Source organism: Odocoileus virginianus, chromosome 5, assembly GCF_023699985.2.
Source record: "Odocoileus virginianus isolate 20LAN1187 ecotype Illinois chromosome 5, Ovbor_1.2, whole genome shotgun sequence".
NCBI lineage: Eukaryota > Metazoa > Chordata > Mammalia > Artiodactyla > Cervidae > Odocoileus > Odocoileus virginianus.
In genome coordinates, this window is record NC_069678.1 from 8,564,257 (window position 1) to 8,585,634 (window position 21,378).

Sequence of the window (21,378 nt, forward strand, 5' to 3'; positions counted from 1 at the left end):
TACCGAGCAACTGCTTTATAAACGGTGGTGGTACACTCCGCTCCCAGCATCCCCGCTGGCTGGGTGCTGGGCCAGCTCCCCCATGTGAACGAGGGGCAAGCGGAGGTCTGACGTGTGAGGCCGCATGTCCTCAGCCTTCAGATGGACAGGGCTGGCTATGGGGAAGAGGCCTGCTGACCTGCTTTCTCCCTCCTGTGCCTGCTCTGTAGAGCACTCCAGAATTAAGCCCAAAAGAAGGGCAGAGGAATAAGATCATGAAGCCATGATCAAGGCCTAGACTGTGCTCAAAGGACTTCCTGTGAGGAAGTCTGGGCCTTCCTCTTGGAGTTTTCTCTCTCCAACCTCACTTTCCTTACCTCCTTCTCTCCCCATCCCCCGTGGGCACCACAACCCCTACTGCCATCCTTCCCAGACACCTATTTGAAGCTTTTAAACTTTTTTCTTTATTTAGACAGAAAAGACCAACTCTTTAAAAGTAAAATGCAATAAATAAATAAGTTAAGCATAGAGAAGTGTCTGAAACTGACTCCCCACTCTCCCCTTACCACTCCCACCCCCACCCCATTTCTTTTCCCTAAAACCTCTTTCTAAAGAAAATGATCAGGTAATAAACCCTTTTAGCCCACCCCACACCCCTCCTCCCAAATACCCAGTTACCCCTCAAAGCAAAGGGAGAAATCAAGAGAGAGAAAAAATCCAAGGGAAATATTGTCTAAACTCCCAGAAAGAGAGATGGCAGCGTCCGGGCTGGGCCGGGCTGGATAACGCACGGGTGGTAGTGGTATTTACACGGAGGGGACCAGCAGAGACTGTAAACATTTTTAGGGGTTTAGGGGAGGTCTTTTCCTCATGAAAGGAGGAGGGTCTCTGTGGCTGACTGGCAAAGAGGCAGCCCTCAGGGCTCCCCCACACCCTCCTTAGAGGGGGCCCTCAGGGGAGGCAGTGTTTTAGGGCTGGGAGCCCAGGGTTAAGGGTTGTCCTACCTCGAGCTGAGGGTGGCAGGGAGTGTGAGAACCAGCTTCTGAGAAACCCCTAATGTGGGGAAGAGGCTGGGGTGAGGTGGGTGGGGAGCGTGTCGGCAGCCCCTGCTGCCCTCCCGGGCCACACAGGTAGATGAGGCCCACGGGTGGGGGAGGCAGGTGCGAAAGCTGGGCACAGGAGGCCCGTCACAAGAGCCTCAGCAGAAGGCAGATACCCCCGAGCCTTCGAGCCTGGTCCATGCTCCCTCACAAAAGGCCAAAAGGGCACCTGGCAGGAAAAGGCCCTTTGGGGGAGGCAGGGTGATGGGAGTGGGCCGGTGTCCTGTGCCCCCAGGGCCACGAAGCAGCGTTTGCCCCAGAGCCCAGACAAGGTCCAGGGCGGATGTGCAGAGGGGGCCGGGGCCAGCCGTGGGGAGAGGGGTGAGGCGCCCCTTCCTCTGGTGTCTCCAGACCTGTGAAGGAAGGAAACACAGGTGAGGCTTGGGGAAAGATGGCAGCTGGTGCAGCTCACAGGCCCTGGGGTCAGAGGGAGCCGGGGGCGCTGAGGAAGGCAGGTCATCAGGAAGGCCTCGGGCCCAACTGAACCATCTGGCCCCCCAGCCATTCGACAAGGGACCAGGGTGGAGGAGAGGAGACGGGAGGGGTGGGGCGGATGATTCCGGAAACCAAAGGATGTTAGGAAGGAAATACTCAAACAGCCCGTGAGAAGAAAGACTGGAGGGTGTGGAGACAGGGACTCGAGGAGAGGCAAAGACACGAGGTGACACACAGGCAGGCAGAGGGGACTCAGAGGAAGGAGGGTGAGGTACGGGGACAGACACCTGGAAAAGAGCGAGGGGCGTCTGCAAAAGGGCGGCAGAGCAGGCCGGGGTGGAACCGGGGCTGGAGTCTCGTGGGGTGAGACCCGCCCCAGCCCCTAGGGGGTGCTCTCATTCCTTTTTGAAAAGGAACAAAGAAAGCCAGAGAGAAATGCACGGAACACAGACCACAGTCACCAACCACTGTTGACCAAGCACGTCCCGCGAGCTGCCCCCGGCCCTGACCCTGGGCTGGGGGGCGCTTCCCTCCGCGGCCCCCTCCCCAAATAACAAACAATCGGCTCCAAAGACAACACGCTCGTTCCATGCAACTTACAGGGGCCCGGAGCAGGGGTCCGGGGATGGGGGCTTCGGCCGACAATGGACACGGGCCCTGGGCTGGGGGGCCCCCAGGGTGGGGGGGAGTTAAGCAGCCAGGATTGGGGGGAAAGGGGGAAAAACAGAAAATGTGGGTATTGTTCTTGGGTTGTGTTTTTTTCAGGGGTTTGGTCCAAAAGAGATTAAACAACACAAAAGTAACCAAAGCTCACAGCTTTGTGGCCATGAGGTTGGGGTGGTGGCAGGCAATGGGAAGGAGGGGGCCTGTTATGTAAAATTCACAGGCAGTCCAGCATTCCAGCCACCTCACCTGAACCAAAAGTACTCCCCAGAGGCCTGACACTCAGACTTCCCCCCAATCTGTTCTGTCACTCTCCCCTGTCCCATGGGTCTACAGCTACCACTTGGGGTCCAGGGCACCAGGACCTGATGTCCCCACTTCTCAGGACAACAGATATTCTAGGAGCCAGTGATTCTAGGACCCTCCAGTACCCTAAACCAGTCCCCCTAGTCCCCAAACCCTACTCCCCTAATTCTACTCCATCCCAAAGGAAAATCAGAAAGAGAGACACATAGACACATGGACACTGACCAGACAAACGAGACCAGATACTGGGGAAGCTCTAGGGAGTGGACACAGATAGATACAGACTTGGCTCTCTCTGGGGTCACAGTGTGTGTGTGTGCGTGCGTGTGTGTGTGTGTGTGTGTGTGTGTGTGTGTGTGTGTGAAAGAGAAAGTGAAAGAGAGAGACCTGGGTGATTGAAAACAGCTGAGGAAGCTGCTCCAGGTCCCTGAGTGCCCAGAGTCAGGGGTGGGCATCCCTGAGGGGGGTGGGAAAAGGGGTGGGGGCCCTGGCTGCAGTGTGAGGGGCTAGAGAGCTGACAGGACGGGAGCGGGACCCACCTGGGTGCCCTCAGTAGGGCCGATTAGCATCCTTAGGCCGCTTTAACTGGACTTTGAGGCGCTTCATGCCAATCTGGAAACCGTTCATGGCCTGGATGGCAGCCTGGGCGCTGGCCGGATTGTCGAAACTCACAAAGCCTAAGGTGAGAGGGTCATAAGGCCTGGCCCAGCCCCCCTCACTCCCCTGAGCTGAGGCCAAGGTCTACTCTTTGCTTTCCTGTAATCATGCTACTTTATTCATGTCTCCCAAATGCCCAGAAACTGCCTGGCACACCGGAGGCTTTCAGTAAGTAGTTGTTGAGTGGATGAGTCCAGTCCACCTTCTTGCATACCCCAGGACCTTCCTTTCTGCATTCTTTGAAGGGAAGCCCCCTCCTTGGCCTGGATAGCTCAGAACCTGCCTTTTGAAACTTCCACTCCAGACCCTAAATGACCTTTGAAGCTCAGAGGACAAGTATGTCCCCTTTCTCCCCTGAAGCAGCCTTTCAAAGAACAAAGCCCACTAAACGCTGCTCCCTAAGCCTTCCTTTTGAAAACTGAAGTACCCCAGCTCCTAAGCCTCTTCCAGTCCTCTCGGAGCATGGATTTGACCAGCTCTTAAAGGAGGAAAGATGTGGTTTCTGGAAGAAGGGATGGGCCTGGGCAGCAGCTGCTATGGGATATCAGGAGTGGAAAAAATGGTTCTTTCAGACTCCTGGATGATCTGGATTTCAAATACTGGGCCCATTGCAACCACATGTGCACGTGTGCATGCTAAGTCGCTCAGTCGTGTCCAAGTCTGTGCGACCCTATGGACAGTAGCCTGGCAGGCTCCTCTGTTCATGGGATTCTTCAGTCAAGAATACTGGAGTGGGTTGCCACGCCCTCCTCCAAGGGAATCTTCCCATCCAGGGATCGAACCCATGTCTCTCACAGTCTCTTGCATTGGCAGGCACATTCTTTACTACTAGTGCCATCTGGGAAGCCCCATTGCAACCCTAAGTGCCTTCAAATGCATCAGACCTTGTCCTTATCTAGAGTCTGGCCAAAATGTGCCCTATTTTCTCTTTTGGATCATTGTGTTCTTACCAAAACACTTGCTCTGATTGGTGGCTCTGTCAACAAAGACTTTGGCTGAGATGACGTGGCCAAAGGGGACAAACATCTGGAGGATCTCTGAGTCCGTGAACTCCTGGGGCAGGTGGTAGATGAAGATGTTGCAGCCGTCAGGGCCTGGGTGGCAGCAGAGACAGAAGGAGGCGCTCAGTGATGGGGAGACAGACTGCAAGGGGCCGGGGAAGGCAGCCCCCAACATGTAGGCCAGGGTGCCAGACACCGCATCTGTCTCCTGCCCACTCTCGTCCCCACGCATGGGCCCAGAGCTGGCCTTGGAGCCCACGACAAGGGCACCCCGCCCCTGAAAGCTCTTAGCTGGGACCCCCCCGCAGGCCACACCACACCTTCCCGTTGCTGCTGCTGCTGCTGCTGCTGTTGCTGCTGCTGCTGGGGGGGTGGCGGGGGCTGCTGGGCCACCAGAGCAGGAGGCTGCGGGAACGCAGGTGCCACCAGGCTGTAGGCTGCTGGGTAAGCTGCTGGGGGGCGGGGGTTGTGGAGAACAGACAGAGTTGATGGGGTTCCTGAGATGCCCCTGCCCCCGGCCCTCCTGACCAACCCTGTCCCTCTGCCCATAGCCTGGCTGATGGAGCTGACAGGGATGAGAGGTGTCAGAGGAGGGCTGCCTCAGACCATGCCCATAAAGGTGTGTCCTTGCAGGTCTGGCCTGAGGTCAGTCTGGGGGGGTGACTGGCAGAAAGCAGGAAGCCCACGCCTCTTTTCCTCTCGCCAACCCTTCCACCCTGGCTGAGGCCGGGGCTCCTCACCTGTATAGTGCTGCATCCCCGCGTAGGCCTGCTGCAGGGGGTCCACGGGGGCCGCGGGGCTCTGGGCTGTGGAGAGCAGCACCGACCATGAGAGTGGGGCTCAGAGGCAGCGGGGAGCCCCACCTGTGCTTCTGGGAGCCGAGGCCAGGCAGGTGGGGAGGAGAACATCATGGGAGGGCAGGGGGGTGAACCGACAGGGTGGACATGCACCGAGTCGCGGGCAGAGGGGAGAGCCTGGCATCAGCAAGACTTGAGTCGTGGCTGGCTATGCCACCTTGGACAAGTTGCCTCGCCTCTCTATGCCTCCGCTTCCCTGGCCGAGACGGGGAAGGAACATCCCTGCCCCGAGTGACAGAGCAGGAGGAAGCGCCTTGTCACCTCGGAGTCGGGAGAGGAAAGGGGGTCTGACTGCCTACAGTCAGTGGTGGGGGGGATGGCTGCTGGGGAGCGCAGTGGGTGGGCGGGCAGAGAACCCCACCTGGGTAGGGGTGAACCCCGTTGGGATATAGAGCGTCAGGGGCAGGCTGCCCGGTGGGCTGGGTGGGCACTGGGCTATAGCCGTTGACGCCCAGGGCAGCAGGGATGGCAGAGACGGGTGTGGCAGCGATGGCAGGAGGCGTGCTGGTTCCTGGGGAGGAGAAAGCAGCAGAGACAGGGCAGAGAAGCAGATACACACACACACAGAGGCAGAGAAACGGTCAACAAGTCTGGAGGCAGAGGGGAGGAAGCAGGCTACTGTCTGACCCCTGACCCCTCCCAGACCCCACGCTTTTCCGAGCAATGCCCGGAGACCCCTCTCCACCTCCACCATGTGGAAGCTCCCGTGACCTGCCTCCTGCACGCCAGCCCAGCCCAGCCCTGCCTGGACCTTACCTGAGGAAGGGGTGATGGGGGTGGCAATGAGGCCGTTGGCATTGATGGCGGCCATGTGCTGCATCTGCACGGCAGCCATGGTGGCCATGGGGCTGAGGTAGGCACTATGAGCCGCTACCAGGGCCGCCTGCTGCTGCATCAGCTGGGAACAGAGGAAGAGAGGCGAGTGGGGCCCCTGCACCCTGGCCCGGCTCCCCTCTCCACCCTGGGCCTTGGCACTGGGGGGTGGGGGCAGGACCCTGGAGGGAGATGCTCACGGCCTGGGTGTAGGCGCTGTAGGCGCCAAACTGGAGAGCGATGGGGCTGAACATGCCCAGCTGGGTGGCCACCTGCTGCATTCGGCGGAGACCGCGCTCCTTCTCCGTGTCGGCAAACTTCACCACCAGGCTGGATGAGGCACCCTGAGCACGGCCCCACACGTGGTGAGAGGGATGGAGTCAACGTCTCTCCTCCCCAGAACCTTTAGGACCTGGCCTCAGTTCCACCATTCCTGGCTTGGCCTCTTTGGGAGGGCAGCCATCAGAGCGCCGATGTCAAGTGGGGAGGCTTTCATCCTGCCCTCCCCCCATGACAGGTTGTGCAAGAGACTAGGAAAAGTCGAGGAATACAAAACCATGTGCTGGAAAGGGGAAGATGCTCCCAGAATGCAAAGGGCACTCCTGGCCTCTGCATACAGATCCTGAGCAGGAAATCATCCCCAGGGTGGATCAGCTACAGCAAATGTTTAATCTCAAGCTCATCTTGCCTTGTAGCTACCCCCCGTGTCCTTGTAGCTGCTCCCCCGTGTCCCAGTCCTCACGGTGTCCTCAGGGGACACAGCTCGACATTGAATACCAGTCTACGCTATTAGTAAATAAAAACTAGCCTGGAACATTTGAAGGATCCTTGTAGAATCCTGGGCTCTGGAACACATTTCTCTATCTGATGCTGTATCCTCTAGCCCAGGTGCCTGCTAAGTGCCTGCTTGCCCAGCCTTTGCTGGAGAACCTGATGGAGTTTGGGGAAACCAAACTCCAAACTTCCTCAGGAGCTAGCTAGTTCCTTTTGAGGGGTTTGCTCTGCTGGGGAGCCCTAATCCACTGCTAACGTGAGGGGAGAGGGTGGGGCAGCAGGATGAAGGTGCGGAGGGCACGTGGGGCTGGGCCGCTAAGCAAGTGTCCTGATACCCAGCCAATGAGGGAGGGGGATGTGGGGGGGAGGAGGGAGAAGAGGTGAAAAGTGAAGAGGGCTGAGGGCTGGATGAGGCTGGAGAGGAGGGCAAGGGCTTTTGGACCGAAGATGGGGGATGGGCATGGGGACAAGGGGCAGGGAGATGGTCTTTCCAAGGGGAAGCTGTCCCCAAGAGGTTTGATTCTTCTGCTAGAAAATTCTTTTTAAAGAAATTCAAAGATCCTATCCAGAAGGACTGCCCTCTCTGAGCCAGGGTCTGGTGTGGGCCCAGTGAGGCTGCAAGAGGCCTGAGGGCTAGGGCAGTGGTGGGACTTACCGGCAGGGTCCGGCTGCTGTGAAGGGTGTTGATGGCCGCCTGGGCCTCAGCGTGGGTCTGGAACTTCACGAAGGCGCAGCCTGAAGAGTCCAAGAGGGAGGAGAAATGGGTGAGTGCTCACCCTGGGGGTGGTGCCCCCATAGTCCCCATCGCCCATGGAACCAGTGGGGCAGGGGTGTCGGCGGGCTACCTTTGCTGGTGCCGTCTGAGCCCCGGAGCACAGTGACCAGTGGGGGAGGGGGAGGCGGCGGCGGGCCCGCGGGCAGGGGGAGGCGGCGGGCTACCTTTGCTGGTGCCGTCTGGGCCCCGGAGCACAGTAACCAGTGGGGCAGGGGGAGGCGGCGGCAGGCCCGGGGGGCAGGGGCAGGGGGAGGCGGCGGCGGGCCCGTGGGGAGGGGAGGCGGCGGCGGGCTACCTTTGCTGGTGCCGTCTGGGCCCCGGAGCACAGTGACCAGTGGGGGAGGGGGAGGCGGCGGCGGGCCCGGGGGGCAGGGGCAGGGGGAGGCGGCGGCGGGCTACCTTTGCTGGTGCCGTCTGGGCCCCGGAGCACAGTAACCAGTGGGGCAGGGGGAGGCGGCGGCGGGCCGGGGGGCAGGGGCAGGGGGAGGCGGTGGCGGGCCCGCGGGGAGGGGAGGCGGCGGCGGGCTACCTTTGCTGGTGCCGTCTGGGCCCCGGAGCACAGTGCACTCGTCTATGGTCCCGAAAGGCTCGAACATCTTCCGGACATCCTCATCTGTCTGCTGCTTCCCTAGCATCCCCACAAAGAGCTTCCGGTCTTCTGGCGGGGAGGGCATAGGAGGAGGGGCAGATTCAGGGCCTTGGGGGCACTTTCCCTGCCCTGCTGCAGCCTGGGACAGGCAGAGACCCCTTCCCTTCTCCCCTTCTCCTGCGCTCTTCCCAGGGACTCCCATCGCCCTGGGACCAATGGCTCTAGAGTGTGAAACGGGGATGGTTGAGGGGAGCCTACAGTTACATAGAGAGGACACCCCGGTTCTGAAGGACTGCCCTGTGGGCCTCAGTTTTGCCATCTCAGCAGTGGGCTGGATCACATCCCCTCTGGCCACCCTGACTCATGCCCATGTTTCCAAAGGTACAGAACCTACCTCCTCGGCTCTCGCTGTCGGCTGGCTTGACCTGGATTGGCCTGTTCATCTAAAGGAAAGAAGAGAAAGGAACTGCTGGGGACCACTTCTGACTGCCCCAGGCGCCCGCCCCAGGCCAGGACCTGCAGAGAGGCTAGAGGGAGTAAGCCCCAGGCCCAGCCCTCTAAACTGTTGGTGGGAAGGAAGGGATGGGGTTCAATCTTTTTTGGGATTAGGACCCGAGGGGACTAGAGGTCGAGGAAGGAGAGGATGTGGAAGGAGGATGCTCGTGGGGCAGGACTCCAAACTCAGGTTGGGCCCCAGATGATTTGGCCAAGGAGAGATGCTGCTCTCCTTAGGGGGAGAGTCGGGCTGCCCACAGGACCCGGGTCCTGAGATAGAGCCCAACCAAGGGCTATTCAGCAAGGCTGCCTCAGTTCTACAAAGTAGGAGCAGCAGAGGCCACCCCATCAAGCAAGCCCCAAGGAAGACTCTAGACTGAAGGAGACCCCACAGATGCTCCGACTTCCGTCTGACCCCTGGAGGTGTGTCTGCCTCTTTTTCTGGCCCCCTACACCCCTTGACCCCAGGGGGAAGGCACTCGGGCAGCACAAAGGGAGCAGATGCCCAGTCTCCGTGGCAACGGGAGAATGCGCGCCATGGCAACCGCCCACTCAGCCTGATTTATCCGTCCCCGTCGCCCTGGCGACCGTGGTGACGTCATCACTTCTGCTGCTCCACACACCCGGAGACGGAGTGGGGAGGGGGGTGGGAACAGGGTATGTTGGGGGTGGAGGATTTGGTGGGGGCTGAAAGGTGGGGGAGGGGCCCAGGAGAGCTTCCTGATTCTGGAGGGAGGCGCTGAGTAGGCTCTACAGGAGCCATACTGTCCAAGCTCCTATCTTCCTCTTCCAGATCAAATCCTTGGTGTCTCACTGTCAAGACAGCTCTAAGGGAGAAATTGCTGTCCCGTGCGCCTTTGGGATTCTCTGGGTACCCAGAAGTCCTCCTGAACTCTACCCTCTCCCCATTTCTGCAGCATCTCCCTTTGTTCAGCTTCCAGTGGAGATGCAGACAGTTCCCTTCTCTGTGTTCCTGTCTGGTGAGAGGACTTGGGAATGACTCCTGCAGGTTGATTTCCTTCACCAGGGTGGGGAGCATCTTAGGAACTGGAGAGGTAGGAGAGGACTCAGTATTTCAGGTCTGAATATATTTTGCTGTTGAGGACTTTGACTGTTGGGGCCACACCTGGTCACCCCACTCACCTGCTGGTGGAACAGCCCTTGTTCTAGTGGCCAAAGAAATAAACAGAAGTAACCATTCATCCACATTCCAAGGGTGGGACCAAAGTTACACTCAGGAAAGGCACTAGATAGACTTTGAGGACTGGCCCTGCCACTCACGAGCTAGGTGACCTTGGACATTTCTCTCCTCTAGGCCTCAGCTTCCTCATCTGTGAAATGGGATGGATCTGGTGGTCTAGAGTCAGGTTCCCCTTAGTCCTTGTATTCTAACTTTGAGACTTCATGTGTCAGCGCATCACCCAGAGAAGTGCAGGAATGATAGTTGTCCCTGCCCACTTCTCACATGCACTTTGTTCCCAGGTGGCAGATCATGCCAGTCTGTCCAGCTGGACTCTGCAGGTGAGGTATTCTCAGCTCCAGATCCAATCTAGGCCCCACCTCAACCAATGCTTCCTCCCTGTTCACCCCTCCCCCTAGTCTCTGGATCTGAGAGCAGCTGGTGGGGGTGGGTAGTAACAGACACACAAATCCTCTGGCCAATCTGCCCCAGTTTTATCCTTCAGCAATCTGGGATTATCCCATCGGAGGCTCAATCTCCTCAAGGGCGTGTGTGTGTGTGTGTGTGTGTGCATGCAGCAAGGGGTAGTAGTCAGCCACTCAGGCCTCTTGTTCTTTCACTCTCCTCCTCTCCTGTTCTCTGGTCTAAGCGACCAGGAAGTCCCCTCATGGGCATCTCAGCAGTCAACCTCTCAAGCCCCACTACAGGAGCAGTAGGACCTGAGTCACAGCACTGGAGTCACAGCTTTGGGGAATTCTTAGGCTTGGCACTAACCCCTTCCCAACAGGCCCCTGGGGATTTGCTGTTCTGGTTGGGGATGGGGAACTTGGGATCCAGAGAGAGAGAATGGTGTTCCTGCCCTGCAAGGCTCCCAGGCACAAAAATAGCATATCAATAAATATCCACAGCTGATATAGATTCGCACAAAAACACACAAGTGCACAGACCACAGCACAGACCACACTGACAGCAGGCTCTCCCCCACAGACAGACTTCTCCCTTGGTGGCCCCCAGAGCCCCATTCCCAGCCTCTCCTTCTTGGCCTGGCACTTCCTGTGGGAAGCTCTGCCTTTGTTAGCTCAGCTCGGGCACACCTGCCCCCTCCCCTGAGTCCAGCTGGGCCCTGTTTACCTGGCAACCAGGTGCCGGGTGCCTCTCTTCCCTAGCTACTACCCGCCAGGTGATAAGCCCTCCCCAGGGCCTCCCAGAGAAGAAGGGGCTATTTATTCTCCCACCAAGTATCTATAAGACCCCCACCAACATGGTCACTTGTAAGTAAGTCCTCTCACCAACAGCAAAGACCCCACTTCCAAGAAGAGTTCCCCATGCCCACAAATCTAATTCTTCTGAAGGCAGAGGCCTGGTGCCCTACCACTCCCAGCTCCAGACTCAAGCCCCGTGTCTCAGATCACACACAGGGCCTCTCCATGGAGCCATAATCCTCCTGCCCAACGGCAAGGTGAAGGGGGGACTCATGTCCCCGCCATGGGATTTTGGCCCAAGTAAAGCAGGAAAGGCAGGCCTTCACGTCACCAGCTCCAGGAGGCCACAGGGAGAATGCTCACAGAGAGAATTCAGGGTCCTGTGACAGAGCCTGTCCTGGGAACTCTTAGGAAGGAGAGAAGGAAATGGGGTTCCATGGCCATAGGCCCAGCTCTCATTCTTTCTCTCTGCAACATTAAGCATCACCCAAATATGGAGGCACCTTCCAGATTCTGGGGTGACAAAGATGGGGGAAAGGAGTGAGAGTAAACGCCCCCATTGAAGAAAAAATCTGCAGCAGGAGGCATGGAGATTAGACAGTAGGGGGAACTTCCCAACACAATTGTGCCAGAACTGGAGACTGAACACATACATACACTCATACACACACACACACACACACACACACACACACACTTGCACACTCATCTGAAGGAAAACACTGCTGCCAGAAAGGCAAGTGGCTGAGAAAAGACCTGGGGGGACACAGGGTCAGGCCGAGCTTGACTCCCCTAGACTGCCCTGGTCTGCTCCCCTAAAACCCCAACATGGGCCCCCCTACATGGGCCCTCCTTGGAGGACAGAATCCCTCATTTCCTACTAAAAGCTCTGTCTGGGGTGTCTGGATTCTGTCACCTGGCGCAGGGGCCAGAGTGAGAACTCAGCATCACCTGGGAGCTTGGGGCAGGGCTGGACAATTATTACTTGGGGTGCCCTCCTCACTCACCTCTGAGCCCAGGCCTTACTTCCTCAGGAAGAGGAGGCAGCACCTTTCTATACCCAGGATGGAGCCATGCTGAGCCACACAGGTGCCTGGAGGGGGACAGGGCCAGGGAGGAAGCCCCCTGCTGGCCTAGATGGCCCCGGGGCTCCTGCCCATCCCTGCCACCTCTCTCACCCATGACCCCACAACCCTGCTTTCTACCTCCTCCCTTGTTCCTCCCCATTCCTCTTTTCACAGGAACGCTGAGATGGGAGACAACAGAAAAAGACAGAGAAACAGCAATGGAAATGAAAACTGTTGATCTGTGTGGGGCCTCCACAGAAGAAAGAGAAAAAGGAGGGTCGTGAGGTCATGTGATGGAAACTAGGCTTCCTGGAGATGCTTGTGCCCAAAGACAGACAGACAGACAGACACATACACAAGCACATACACACACATGAGCACACACACATACACATGAGCACACACACACATACACGTGAGCACACACACAGAGACACACACACATGAGCACACAGATACACATAAATGAGCACACACACATACACGTGAGCACACACACACACATGAACACACACAGATACACATAAATGAGCACACACACGAGCACACACACAGACACACATGCACATGAGCACACACACAGACACACAGATACACACGAGCACACACAGATACACACAAATGAGCGCACACACACACACACGTGATTCTTAGAACCCGAGCCTGCTCACACATGCCCAGATCCTTCACTTCATGGGCCATGGCTAGGATAAGGTAGTGGGTGCAGGCGGGGACCTGGCAGTGGATCTGCTTCCCTAGTGGTACTGAGGGTCAAAGGCCACAGAGGGTCACTGAGCTACGGAGGGTGTGAAGTTGGGAGTGATGGACAGTTCTGTTTCCCTGGATTCCCCCCACCCTCTTTCCATCTGTTTTGTCTCTTTCCCTCCCTGGAAGAGCTGGAAAAACAGGCTGCATCTCTATTTCCCACACAAGGGAAGGAGAAGGGGATGTGACAGGTGTGTCTCCAGCACTCAGACTGTTCAGCAAATATTGGCTGGAGGGAAGGATGGAGTTAGCTCTCAAGAGGTACTTTCCAGGGGAGGCCACAGAAGCCAAGAGATACGGAAAGGAAATGGCACATCCTTTCCCCCCAGGATGCATAACTGGGGGGGCAGTCTGAGAGTCTTTATTCTTGTCCTCACCCTCCCCCCACCCAGGCCTGGGACAAGCTGCAAGGATGGCTGAGAGGAAGACAAAGAGCTCTGACCTTGCAGGAGGGAGGCCACATTAGAGGCCACGCTGCCTCCCTAGGCACACTCGGTGGGGTCAGGCCGGGTCCTCCATGCTGATGGCTGCCTGCCCTTGCCTGTTGCCCCTTGCCCCCCTCCTCAGGGTTTACTTCCAGCCCAGGCCCAGCAGACCCTGATCCACCCTGATGCCCTGTGGCACTGTTCCTGTGATTTCTCCTGGGAGACACGAGGTGAGCTTGTTCGACCTCAGAAGTCAGCTCAGAGATGCCCATCCAGCGGGCACCAGCTGCTCATCTCAGGGTGCAAGCACCCTTCCCCCATCTCACAGTCAGATTTCCTCCCCAGAGCCAGAAAGAGCTCCTCCTGCCCCCCTCTGCCCTGCACTTGCTGCCCACAGTCTTCTCCCCACACCACACAGCCAGCCAAGTCCTCCTTCTCCATGTGGCCCTAGGGGTGAGTGGGTGGGTGGGGAAAGGGCCGCCTCTGCTGCTGGCAAAGGTTATATTTACTCCACTCATCGCTATTTTCCTTCTATCTCAGTGAGAAGAAATGCATGCATCTTCAGCAAGGAGGAGGGGAACTACCGGGGAGGAAGTGACCTCCTAGTGACCAGAGGAGGTGGAAGATATGTTCAGGGTCTTGGGATGGTGGTGCTCCTTCTACGGCCCTTCTCAGCCCTCTGGCCCTGGAGTGGGACTCACCCCTGGAAGCGTCTTCTGTTCGTGCAGGGCGCTCTGGGCCTTCAGGGCTGAATCGCGGGCACAGTATGTCAGGAAGGCACATCCTGAGGAGGGGCAGGGGCAGAGAGGCCGGGTGGGGGTGAGTCCCCATCTCCCCTCCCTAAAAGGCTCCCCTCCCCCTTGAGCCTGAGGACTGGGGAGCTGGTCCCTTCTTGCTATCTTCTGCCTGCTGGGGCGGGGAGGTGCCTGAGAGGGGGTGCACGTTCTCCCCAGGAGTCTCTGGGCTGAGGAGCACAGGGCAGAGACCCCGAGACCGGGAGTCTTCCACGGTGGGGTGATGGAAGAGAGAGAAGCCTGGGCTGTCGGAAGCTGGGGCTTTGTGTGGGGGGAGGAGAAGGGGCATGTGATCTCCACACAAGTACGTGTCTGTGGTTTCCTCTCTTCCTTAGCTGGTCTTCTTTCCCCTTCCTCCTTCGCCTCCACCTCCCTCCATCTTGGTCATCACCCCTCCCCTCTCCCATTTTCCCTGTTTCTTCCTTTCTTTCCACCTCCGAGGGTGGAGAGCAGACTAGAAAAGGAAGGGAAGAGCGGGGCACAGGAGTCCCTGGGCTGGTGGAGGGGGAGGCAGTGTTGCCCCTTTGAACCCCACCGCCAGGGGCTCTCCAAAGCCTGACCCCGGACCTAACTGACCGTGGGCCTGACCCTGCTTAGCTGCACAGCCCTGAGGCCTCTCCTCACCCCCAGCTCCCGTAACTTCCCAGTCACTGCACTTCCCACAGCTTCACCAGCCCGTCATTCTACAGTCACTCCAGGCCCCTCTAGTTCTGGAGCTGCCCTGCCCAGTCCATGAACATCCATCCACTCTCTCCAGGTTGAGCACGTGACCCCGGGTCCATATCCCTGTCCCAGTAGTATCTGAGGCTACTAAGACTCTCATCTTGTGCGCGACACCTCCCTCCCACACACACCCCTGCCCACCTTCTGTCTCTCAAACCAGCTCTTTCGTTCCTCCATCCTTCCTTGCGTACACATCCACATCATCTGCCTCAACTCGGGGAGCCACACCTCTGCAGCCCCTTGACAACTCTTCCCCTTCCATGAGGCTCTCCTGAGTCCTCCACCTGGAGTCCCCTGGTCACCCGAGCTGAGTTCTCTTCTAGCTCTTCCATCCACACTCCCCATCCCAGGAACTCTTTTCCTTCCAGATGGGCCTTTTCCAGCCACTCCAGCCCTCCAGCCTGGCCTGTCCCCTCCTCCCAGCCCCCCAGCCCACTCCCTGAAGCCTCTCCAGCCTGGCCTGACCCCTCACCCTTGTGCAGCCCGGTGTACTTGTCCTTGATGACAGTCAGCTCGAAGATCCGACCGAACTGTTCGAAGATGGGTTTCAGGTCCTTTTCCTCCAGGTGCCTCGGGATCTGCCCCACAAACAGCTTGATGGCATCCGGTTCCTTCATCGGGGCGGCCCAGGAGAAGGGGCCGAGGGGAGCAGGGAGAGCCCGAAGGCCAGGGGGAGCTGCCCAGCAAGGAGGCGAGTGGCCGGGGCTGGGGCCCAGCCGGGGCTGGCTTTCCCTGTGGCCCCAACCACAGTGCTAGCAGAGGGGCAGCTCTTCACACAAAGGAGGCCCAGGGATTGAAGGCTAGGGGTCAGGGGTCTAGGCAGACACTGTCATGCCACCAGGGGGCATAGCCCAAACAAATGATCTCCCTCCCGGAGAGCTGGCAGGGATCCCAGGATGGGGGGCAGTGTGGCCAAGACCTGGAGGGTCGGGGTGGTAGCAGAGACACTGGGAACCGGGGGCTGAGATTGGAGCTGGAGGTGGAGGGCAGGGGGGGCCTGAGGAGGGTGACGGGAAAGGGGGCTGAGGGCTGAGGGTCCTGGTATGGTGGCCAGCGGCGCTGGGAGGGGGGCACTCCTGGTGTGGGGCAGGTGGAGTTCTCCTTGGCTTTCCTGGAGGACACCTCCCCTGTGGCTGGTCCTTCTGCTGGGTCCGAAGATCCCTGATGCCAGATGCTTGGTCTCTGATGGCGGCAGGGCTCCGGGGGTCCCTTTGGCCCTGCCGCCCCCCTTCAGGTCCTCCCCTCAGCCCCCCTCCCACCCCCACCCCGGTCCCCGGGCCTGGGCTGCTGCTGGCTGCTCCCGCCGCTGGGGCTGCCTGCTCTCCCGGTCACCTGGGTCCCGGAGCTCTGCTCTCCGGCCGCGCTCTCCTCAACAAAAACCTCCCCCCTCCACACCCCCCTCCCCACTCCCACCTCCTTTCCCCTGACATCAGTGATGTCAGTCTCAGGGGTGGAATACAAATTCTCTACCCTGGAGAGGGACGCACAATCCAGACAAGAGCCACGCCCTCTTTCTATCTCCTTCCTCCCTGACTCCTTTCCCACCCCCAGAAGAGCAGCTGGTCCTGTTGATAATAACCCTTCCCCCATTTTACTCCCCAATCACGAGTTGGGCAAGGCACTAAGATGGAGAATTTATAGAGGAGCCCTAAGGTGGGGTCCATTGTTCCGGGGGCTGGAGCTGTCCCCGGTGCTGGAAGAGAAGACCCAGGAGAGGGGAGTAAGGGGGAGGAAGAGAGGGGAGCCGGCGTCTGGGGAGACTGAGAGTGGGGAGCCAAGGAAAGAAATCAGGGGAAAGAAGAGGGCATAGAGACAGTTGGGCAGGTTAGGGGCGGGTGAAGAGAAGGGTGTAGCTGGGGAGGGAAGCAGGTCACGGAGCCTGGGGGAAAGGGCAGAAGGGACCCAGAGAGAAATATGGAAACAGGGTTGTGGAAGAGAGAGCAGGGTGGGAAGAGTGCAGAGAGGGAATTGTGTGTTTTCCAGAAAAGAAAGCAAGGAAAGCTGGCATCTGCTGACGCCCCCTTCTTGCCCTCTGGGGGGTTTGTGTGTAATAAGTGCGTGGGCAGAGAGGCAGCGCTGGTGGTGACAGCCGGTGGTGACAGTGTCGCCGGTGGTGACAGCTTTCTCACTGGGAGGCTCCTTGAAGACCAGGACACCATTTAATTCCCCATTTTACTGTTCACAGTGTCTAGCACAGTGTCTTACTCACACATAGTAGGAACATAACAAATATTTCTTGAAGAAATAGTCAACGCAAGGAACCTCTGATGAGAGTAGATTCCTGATTGCTTCAGTGGGAAGAATCACAACCGTTAAGCTCCCCTTTAGTGCAGAGGAGACCCAAACACTCCTTCCTTCTCCTCCCCCTGCCCCAGTTAAGTTCCCTGAGTGGGACTCTGAGACCGAGTTGGGTCGCACAGAAGCACACTTGGGGGCCAGTACTCCCCTAGACAGCCCTCCTGTAGATGATCAGTTTGCCTGATGATGTCGAAGGAGCTTGACCCCTTCATGCACTGGGCTTGCTCACAGTTCCTCCTCAATGCAGAGAGTATCTGCTGACCTCAAACCTCCTGGATGGGGCAGCCCTTGCCCGCCATCTGGTGCTCATTTACCAGGGCTCACAGCTTTTGCGGGACACCCTGCCTCCCATCACCCTTTCATCACCCCAGAATGAGGCTGCTGTCTCCACATCTGAAATTTGTCCCACCTGAATCCCAGCACCCCTTTTCCTAGGCTCTCTGGGCATGCCAGCTTCTATTCTGGAAAGGGAAGTAGTAGTAACACCACTTAGAGGGCTCTAGGTGTTGGTTCATGTGCTAGGCATTGTTCAAGTGCTTTATATTGACTAACTTGTTTAACCCTCAGCACCACCCTATGATGTAGGCTCTATCATTATCTTCCAGTAAAGATGAGGAAACCAAGGCAGAGAGAGATTAAATGAATTGCCTAAGGTCGTGCATTAGAAAGAGATATAGCTAGCTGAGAGTGGAGGCCAGACAGTCTGGTTTCAAATCCACAGGTTTAACTCCCCTATCACATCTCCTAGTGAGAATGTGGGGAGTGGTTGAACCTGACTTTTCTTCCTCTTGTGTCTTCATCTGAGCCCTGGGTGAGACATATCCTTCCTTCTACTGCTCAGTCCTTCATTAGCCCCCTTCCACCCTTCCCTCCTGTGGCCTGAAGTCACATTCTGCCAGGTATGTATGTTTGAGAGAGAGAGAAAGTGTTTGTGTGTGTATAGACATGATTATACTTCATTGTATGAATGTCCAGGTCCTCCCTGTAGGGTCCTCTAAAGTGGGTGGGTGGTGGGAGATGGTAGAGGACCTCCTGACCACCATTCTGACCAGAGTGGTCAGAATACGAGATGGCAGTGCCAGGGAGTCAAGAGTGCAAACACATCTGGAAAGTAACTTTCCACTCACCTCCCCACCCCCACTGCTCCTTCCCTGGCCTCCTAATCTGATCTTGGTATTTATGGAGATGCTGAACAGATCCGCCCTCTGAGGACAGAGCCTAGGAAGACCCCAAGGCCCTGTTGATCTCATTACTCTGGGTCTTGTCAGCAGACCTGCCGCCCTGCTGCTCATTCAGGCTTGGGGCTAATCATATTAATTGAAATATTAAACATTCAGAAAAGCGAATTATAATGAACTCCGCTCACTCCTCCTCTCAGTCAGCAATTGAGGAGACAGCTGCAGGCAGCAAAATGTCTTCAATCCTTCGTTTAGTTTGCGGTCCCCAGATGGAAGGTTTCAATCTGAGAGGAGAGGCAGGGTTTAGGGGAGAAGAGGTGGGAGCTCTCTTTAGGCCCTAGTTGCTAGGTGACTTTGGGCACATCTCTGTTTTCCTTCCAGCCATGGGGGAGGGTATCCCTATGAGGTAAATGCTGGGGTGGGGGGTGTGTGTGGGGGAAATGACCAGAGGCCCATACTGGGGAATTGCTCTCCTGGAGGAAATGAGGCTTCCAGCTCCTAGTTCCTCCAAGGTACTTTCTCTTCCCACCACCCCCAAGCTCATCCTCTTTCTTGTGCTTTTGTGCTCAACCTTAAGATGTCCTACATTAAAAGATTATTGACTTTATAAAGGGAGAGCACACTCCTGGTTTTAGATTCTTAGGAACTGAGAAGTGCTAAATAATTGGGATGCTTTTCAGAAAGGACAAAATGTAGTGATGGCATGTGTGGGCAGAGTGACTGGTCACCAAATACTTACTGGCCTCACTAGTTGAAAACAAGAGTGAAGACTTCTGCAGCAGAATCTATAAGAATGTACAGAGGGCACCAGCTCAGGCTGGACGCATGAGACAAGTACTCAGGGCTAGTGCACTGGCAAGACCCGGAGGGATGGAATGGGGAGGGAGCGGAAGGGGGGATCAGGATGGGGAACACGTGTGGATCCATGGCTGATTCATGTCAATGTATGGCAAAAACCACTACAACACTGTAAAGTGATTAGCTTCCAACTAAAAAAAAAAAAAAAAAAAAGAATGTACAGAGAGAATTGATACTATAACCTTGCTTCCCTCAAGTGGAGAGGTAAGACAGGCCAACACAATTTACAGTAGTGAGAACTGACCCTTCACTCGTGTGCATGCTCAGTCATATCTGACTCTTTGTGACTCCATGGCTTCTCTGTCCGTGGGGTTCTCCAGGCAAGAATACTGGAGTGGGTTGCCGTTTCCTACTCCAGGAGATCCTCCTGACCCAGGGATCGAACCCAAGTCTTAAGCATCTCCTGCATTGGCAGGTGGATTCTGTACCACTGTGCCACCTGGGAAGCCGTTTGAAAAAATGAAAGTAGCTTCTCTCATTTCCACATATGTGTATTTGGGGTTTAGGCCATGGGATGTGGTCAGTCAAGAAAGGCTTGATTGATTCTCAAAGCACAAGAAGATCATAGCCTAGCAGAAGGAGGACATTAATCATTTTATGCATGAGGGTGGGGGGCGTGGAGGGAATTCTGCATGTATATGCCTATTATCTCTGTGTGTGTGTGTGTGTGTGTAGATTTTCCAGTCCAGGCCAGCACTGTTTACTATAATGCAAGCTATATACATATATATACATATATATATATAAATAATTTAAAAATTTCTAGTAGCCACATTAAAGAAAGTAAAAATGAAAAGTCTTTTCATAATATATTTTCTTTAGCTGATATATTCAAAATATTATTCAATGAGTATATGATATATCCGAAATATTCAACATGTAATCAACATAAGGATTAATAATGAGATATTTTACATTTTTAAAATACAAAGTCGGACTTCCCTGGTGGTCCAGTGGTTGAGAGTCTGCCTGCCAATGCAGGGGACACAGGTTCAATTCCTGGTCAAGGAAGATTCCACATGCTGCAGGGCAACTGAGTCCTCAAGCCACAATTATGGAAACTCTTGCATCCTAGACCCCATGCTTTGCAACAAGAGAAACCACTGCAATGAGAAGCCTGAAGACAGCAAATAGAGAGTATCCCCCACCCTCAGCAGCTAGAGAAAGCCCACGCACAGCAACAAAAATGCAGTGCAGCCAAAAATAAACAAAAGATTAAAAAAAAAATAAAGTCTTCAAATCCAGTAGGTATTTAGCACTTACAGCTCATCTAATGCAGCAAATTTCAGCCACAGGTGTCTGGCTATGACCACAGTGGATGGTACAAATCTAGAGGTTTTACTACTAACTTCTCTGGGGAGTGGGCAGGGGTGGGCAGAGACAGGTCTTGGCCGGGAGAATTATCACCTCTGATTAACCTCTGCTTCGGCCTAAAAGAATCACTTCCAACAGATGGCAGCTTATCTACCTCTTACTATAATTCACGCTCCTAAAAAAACAACCCAAATGATTACTAACCCAGATGGGGTTTCTGGGAAGAAGCTTTTAGGCCACTATTTAATCTACCTCTGGAGGTTTTCTCCTGGCTTGAGAACTGCCAATATTTTCACTTCTTTTCCTCAGTCTTTTTTTTTTTCTTTTTGTCCACACTGCAGCTTGCGATATCTTACTTCCCTGACTGGGGATTGAACCTGGCCCCAGCAGTAAAAGCACCAAGTCCTGACCACTGGACCACCAGGGATTCCCTCCTCAGTCTTTTCTGAGAAGCAGATGGCAGAGAGACCCTCCCAGACCATGGCCTGATATTGGGCAAACTCTTTCCTTGCTCCTTGGGTGTATGTGCCACATGATGCAGTTGTTCATAAATCTGAAAAAACTGCCTCCTTTTGCGCTCTCTTCCCTGCCTCTCAGGCAGTCTGCTGGGCATGATCTCTGCGGGTGTAGAAACTCAGCACTTGTGTGTATTGTCAGACAGCCTCCTGCCCTTTCTAGGTGCTATTTTCAGCTCTCTGACTTTTTGTCTCACTTTCTCTTCTTAATTAGCTAGTAGAAGAACACATCTTGAAGACCAACTGCCTTTCCCCTCCTGTGCATCATTGGGAGTGGGAGACATGATTTAGAATTTATAAGGAGCACAAGAAAGTCAGTCCAAGATGGGAAACTTCTGGCAGGATGTCCCCAGGTCCTGTCCAGCATTTTTAGCCCGAGAATGTTCCTTCCTTTGTAGAACTCAGTTCATTCCTTGCTATGGGGTGCTTTCATGTTTTGTTAAGAACCCGATACTCCAGTGTCAAGTGTCTACAGGACAGATGGAGGGGTTTGGCTTCTGGGCCAGTGGAAAGGGAAGAAGCCTAGATTCTCCATTACTACTACTAAGGCTTTAAGTGAGAGGGTCAGGAACCAAATTCTGGGAGATACTGCCTTAAGGAATCCTTTTTCCAGTT

General features: G+C 55.9%; 1 protein-coding gene and 1 long non-coding RNA gene across 11 annotated transcripts; one reads left to right on the forward strand and one right to left on the reverse strand.

Annotated features, from left to right (window-relative positions):
* Nucleotides 1–419: 419 nt before the first annotated feature.
* Nucleotides 420–15,999, reverse strand: CELF3 (CUGBP Elav-like family member 3). 6 transcript variants are annotated; one of them, XM_020874358.2, is made up of 14 exons: nt 15,933–15,999; nt 15,073–15,178; nt 13,785–13,867; nt 8,344–8,392; nt 7,890–8,018; nt 7,241–7,320; nt 6,012–6,155; nt 5,755–5,896; nt 5,360–5,509; nt 4,882–4,947; nt 4,462–4,593; nt 4,091–4,234; nt 3,023–3,160; nt 420–1,432 (listed from the first exon to the last, which is right to left on the reverse strand). In XM_020874358.2, exons 4-13 carry the CDS (start codon nt 8,390–8,392, stop codon nt 3,033–3,035), a joined length of 1,164 nt encoding a protein of 387 aa, XP_020730017.2. In that variant the 5' UTR covers nt 13,785–13,867; nt 15,073–15,178; nt 15,933–15,999; the 3' UTR covers nt 420–1,432; nt 3,023–3,032. The 6 variants fall into 6 exon arrangements, with proteins under 6 accessions (XP_020730017.2, XP_020730022.1, XP_020730021.1 ...); XM_020874363.2 differs by lacking the exon at nt 15,933–15,999 and having other exon boundaries at nt 7,890–8,015; nt 15,073–15,915; XM_020874362.2 differs by lacking the exon at nt 15,933–15,999 and having other exon boundaries at nt 4,462–4,590; nt 15,073–15,914.
* Nucleotides 9,104–15,166, forward strand: LOC110125367 (uncharacterized). 5 transcript variants are annotated; one of them, XR_002310035.2, is made up of 5 exons: nt 9,110–9,424; nt 9,927–9,965; nt 11,861–11,915; nt 12,068–13,313; nt 13,624–15,166. It is a non-coding gene; the product is annotated as an uncharacterized lncRNA (long non-coding RNA). The 5 variants fall into 5 exon arrangements; XR_011487646.1 differs by having other exon boundaries at nt 9,104–9,424; nt 9,927–13,313; XR_011487645.1 differs by having other exon boundaries at nt 9,112–11,915.
* Nucleotides 16,000–21,378: the final 5,379 nt, after the last annotated feature.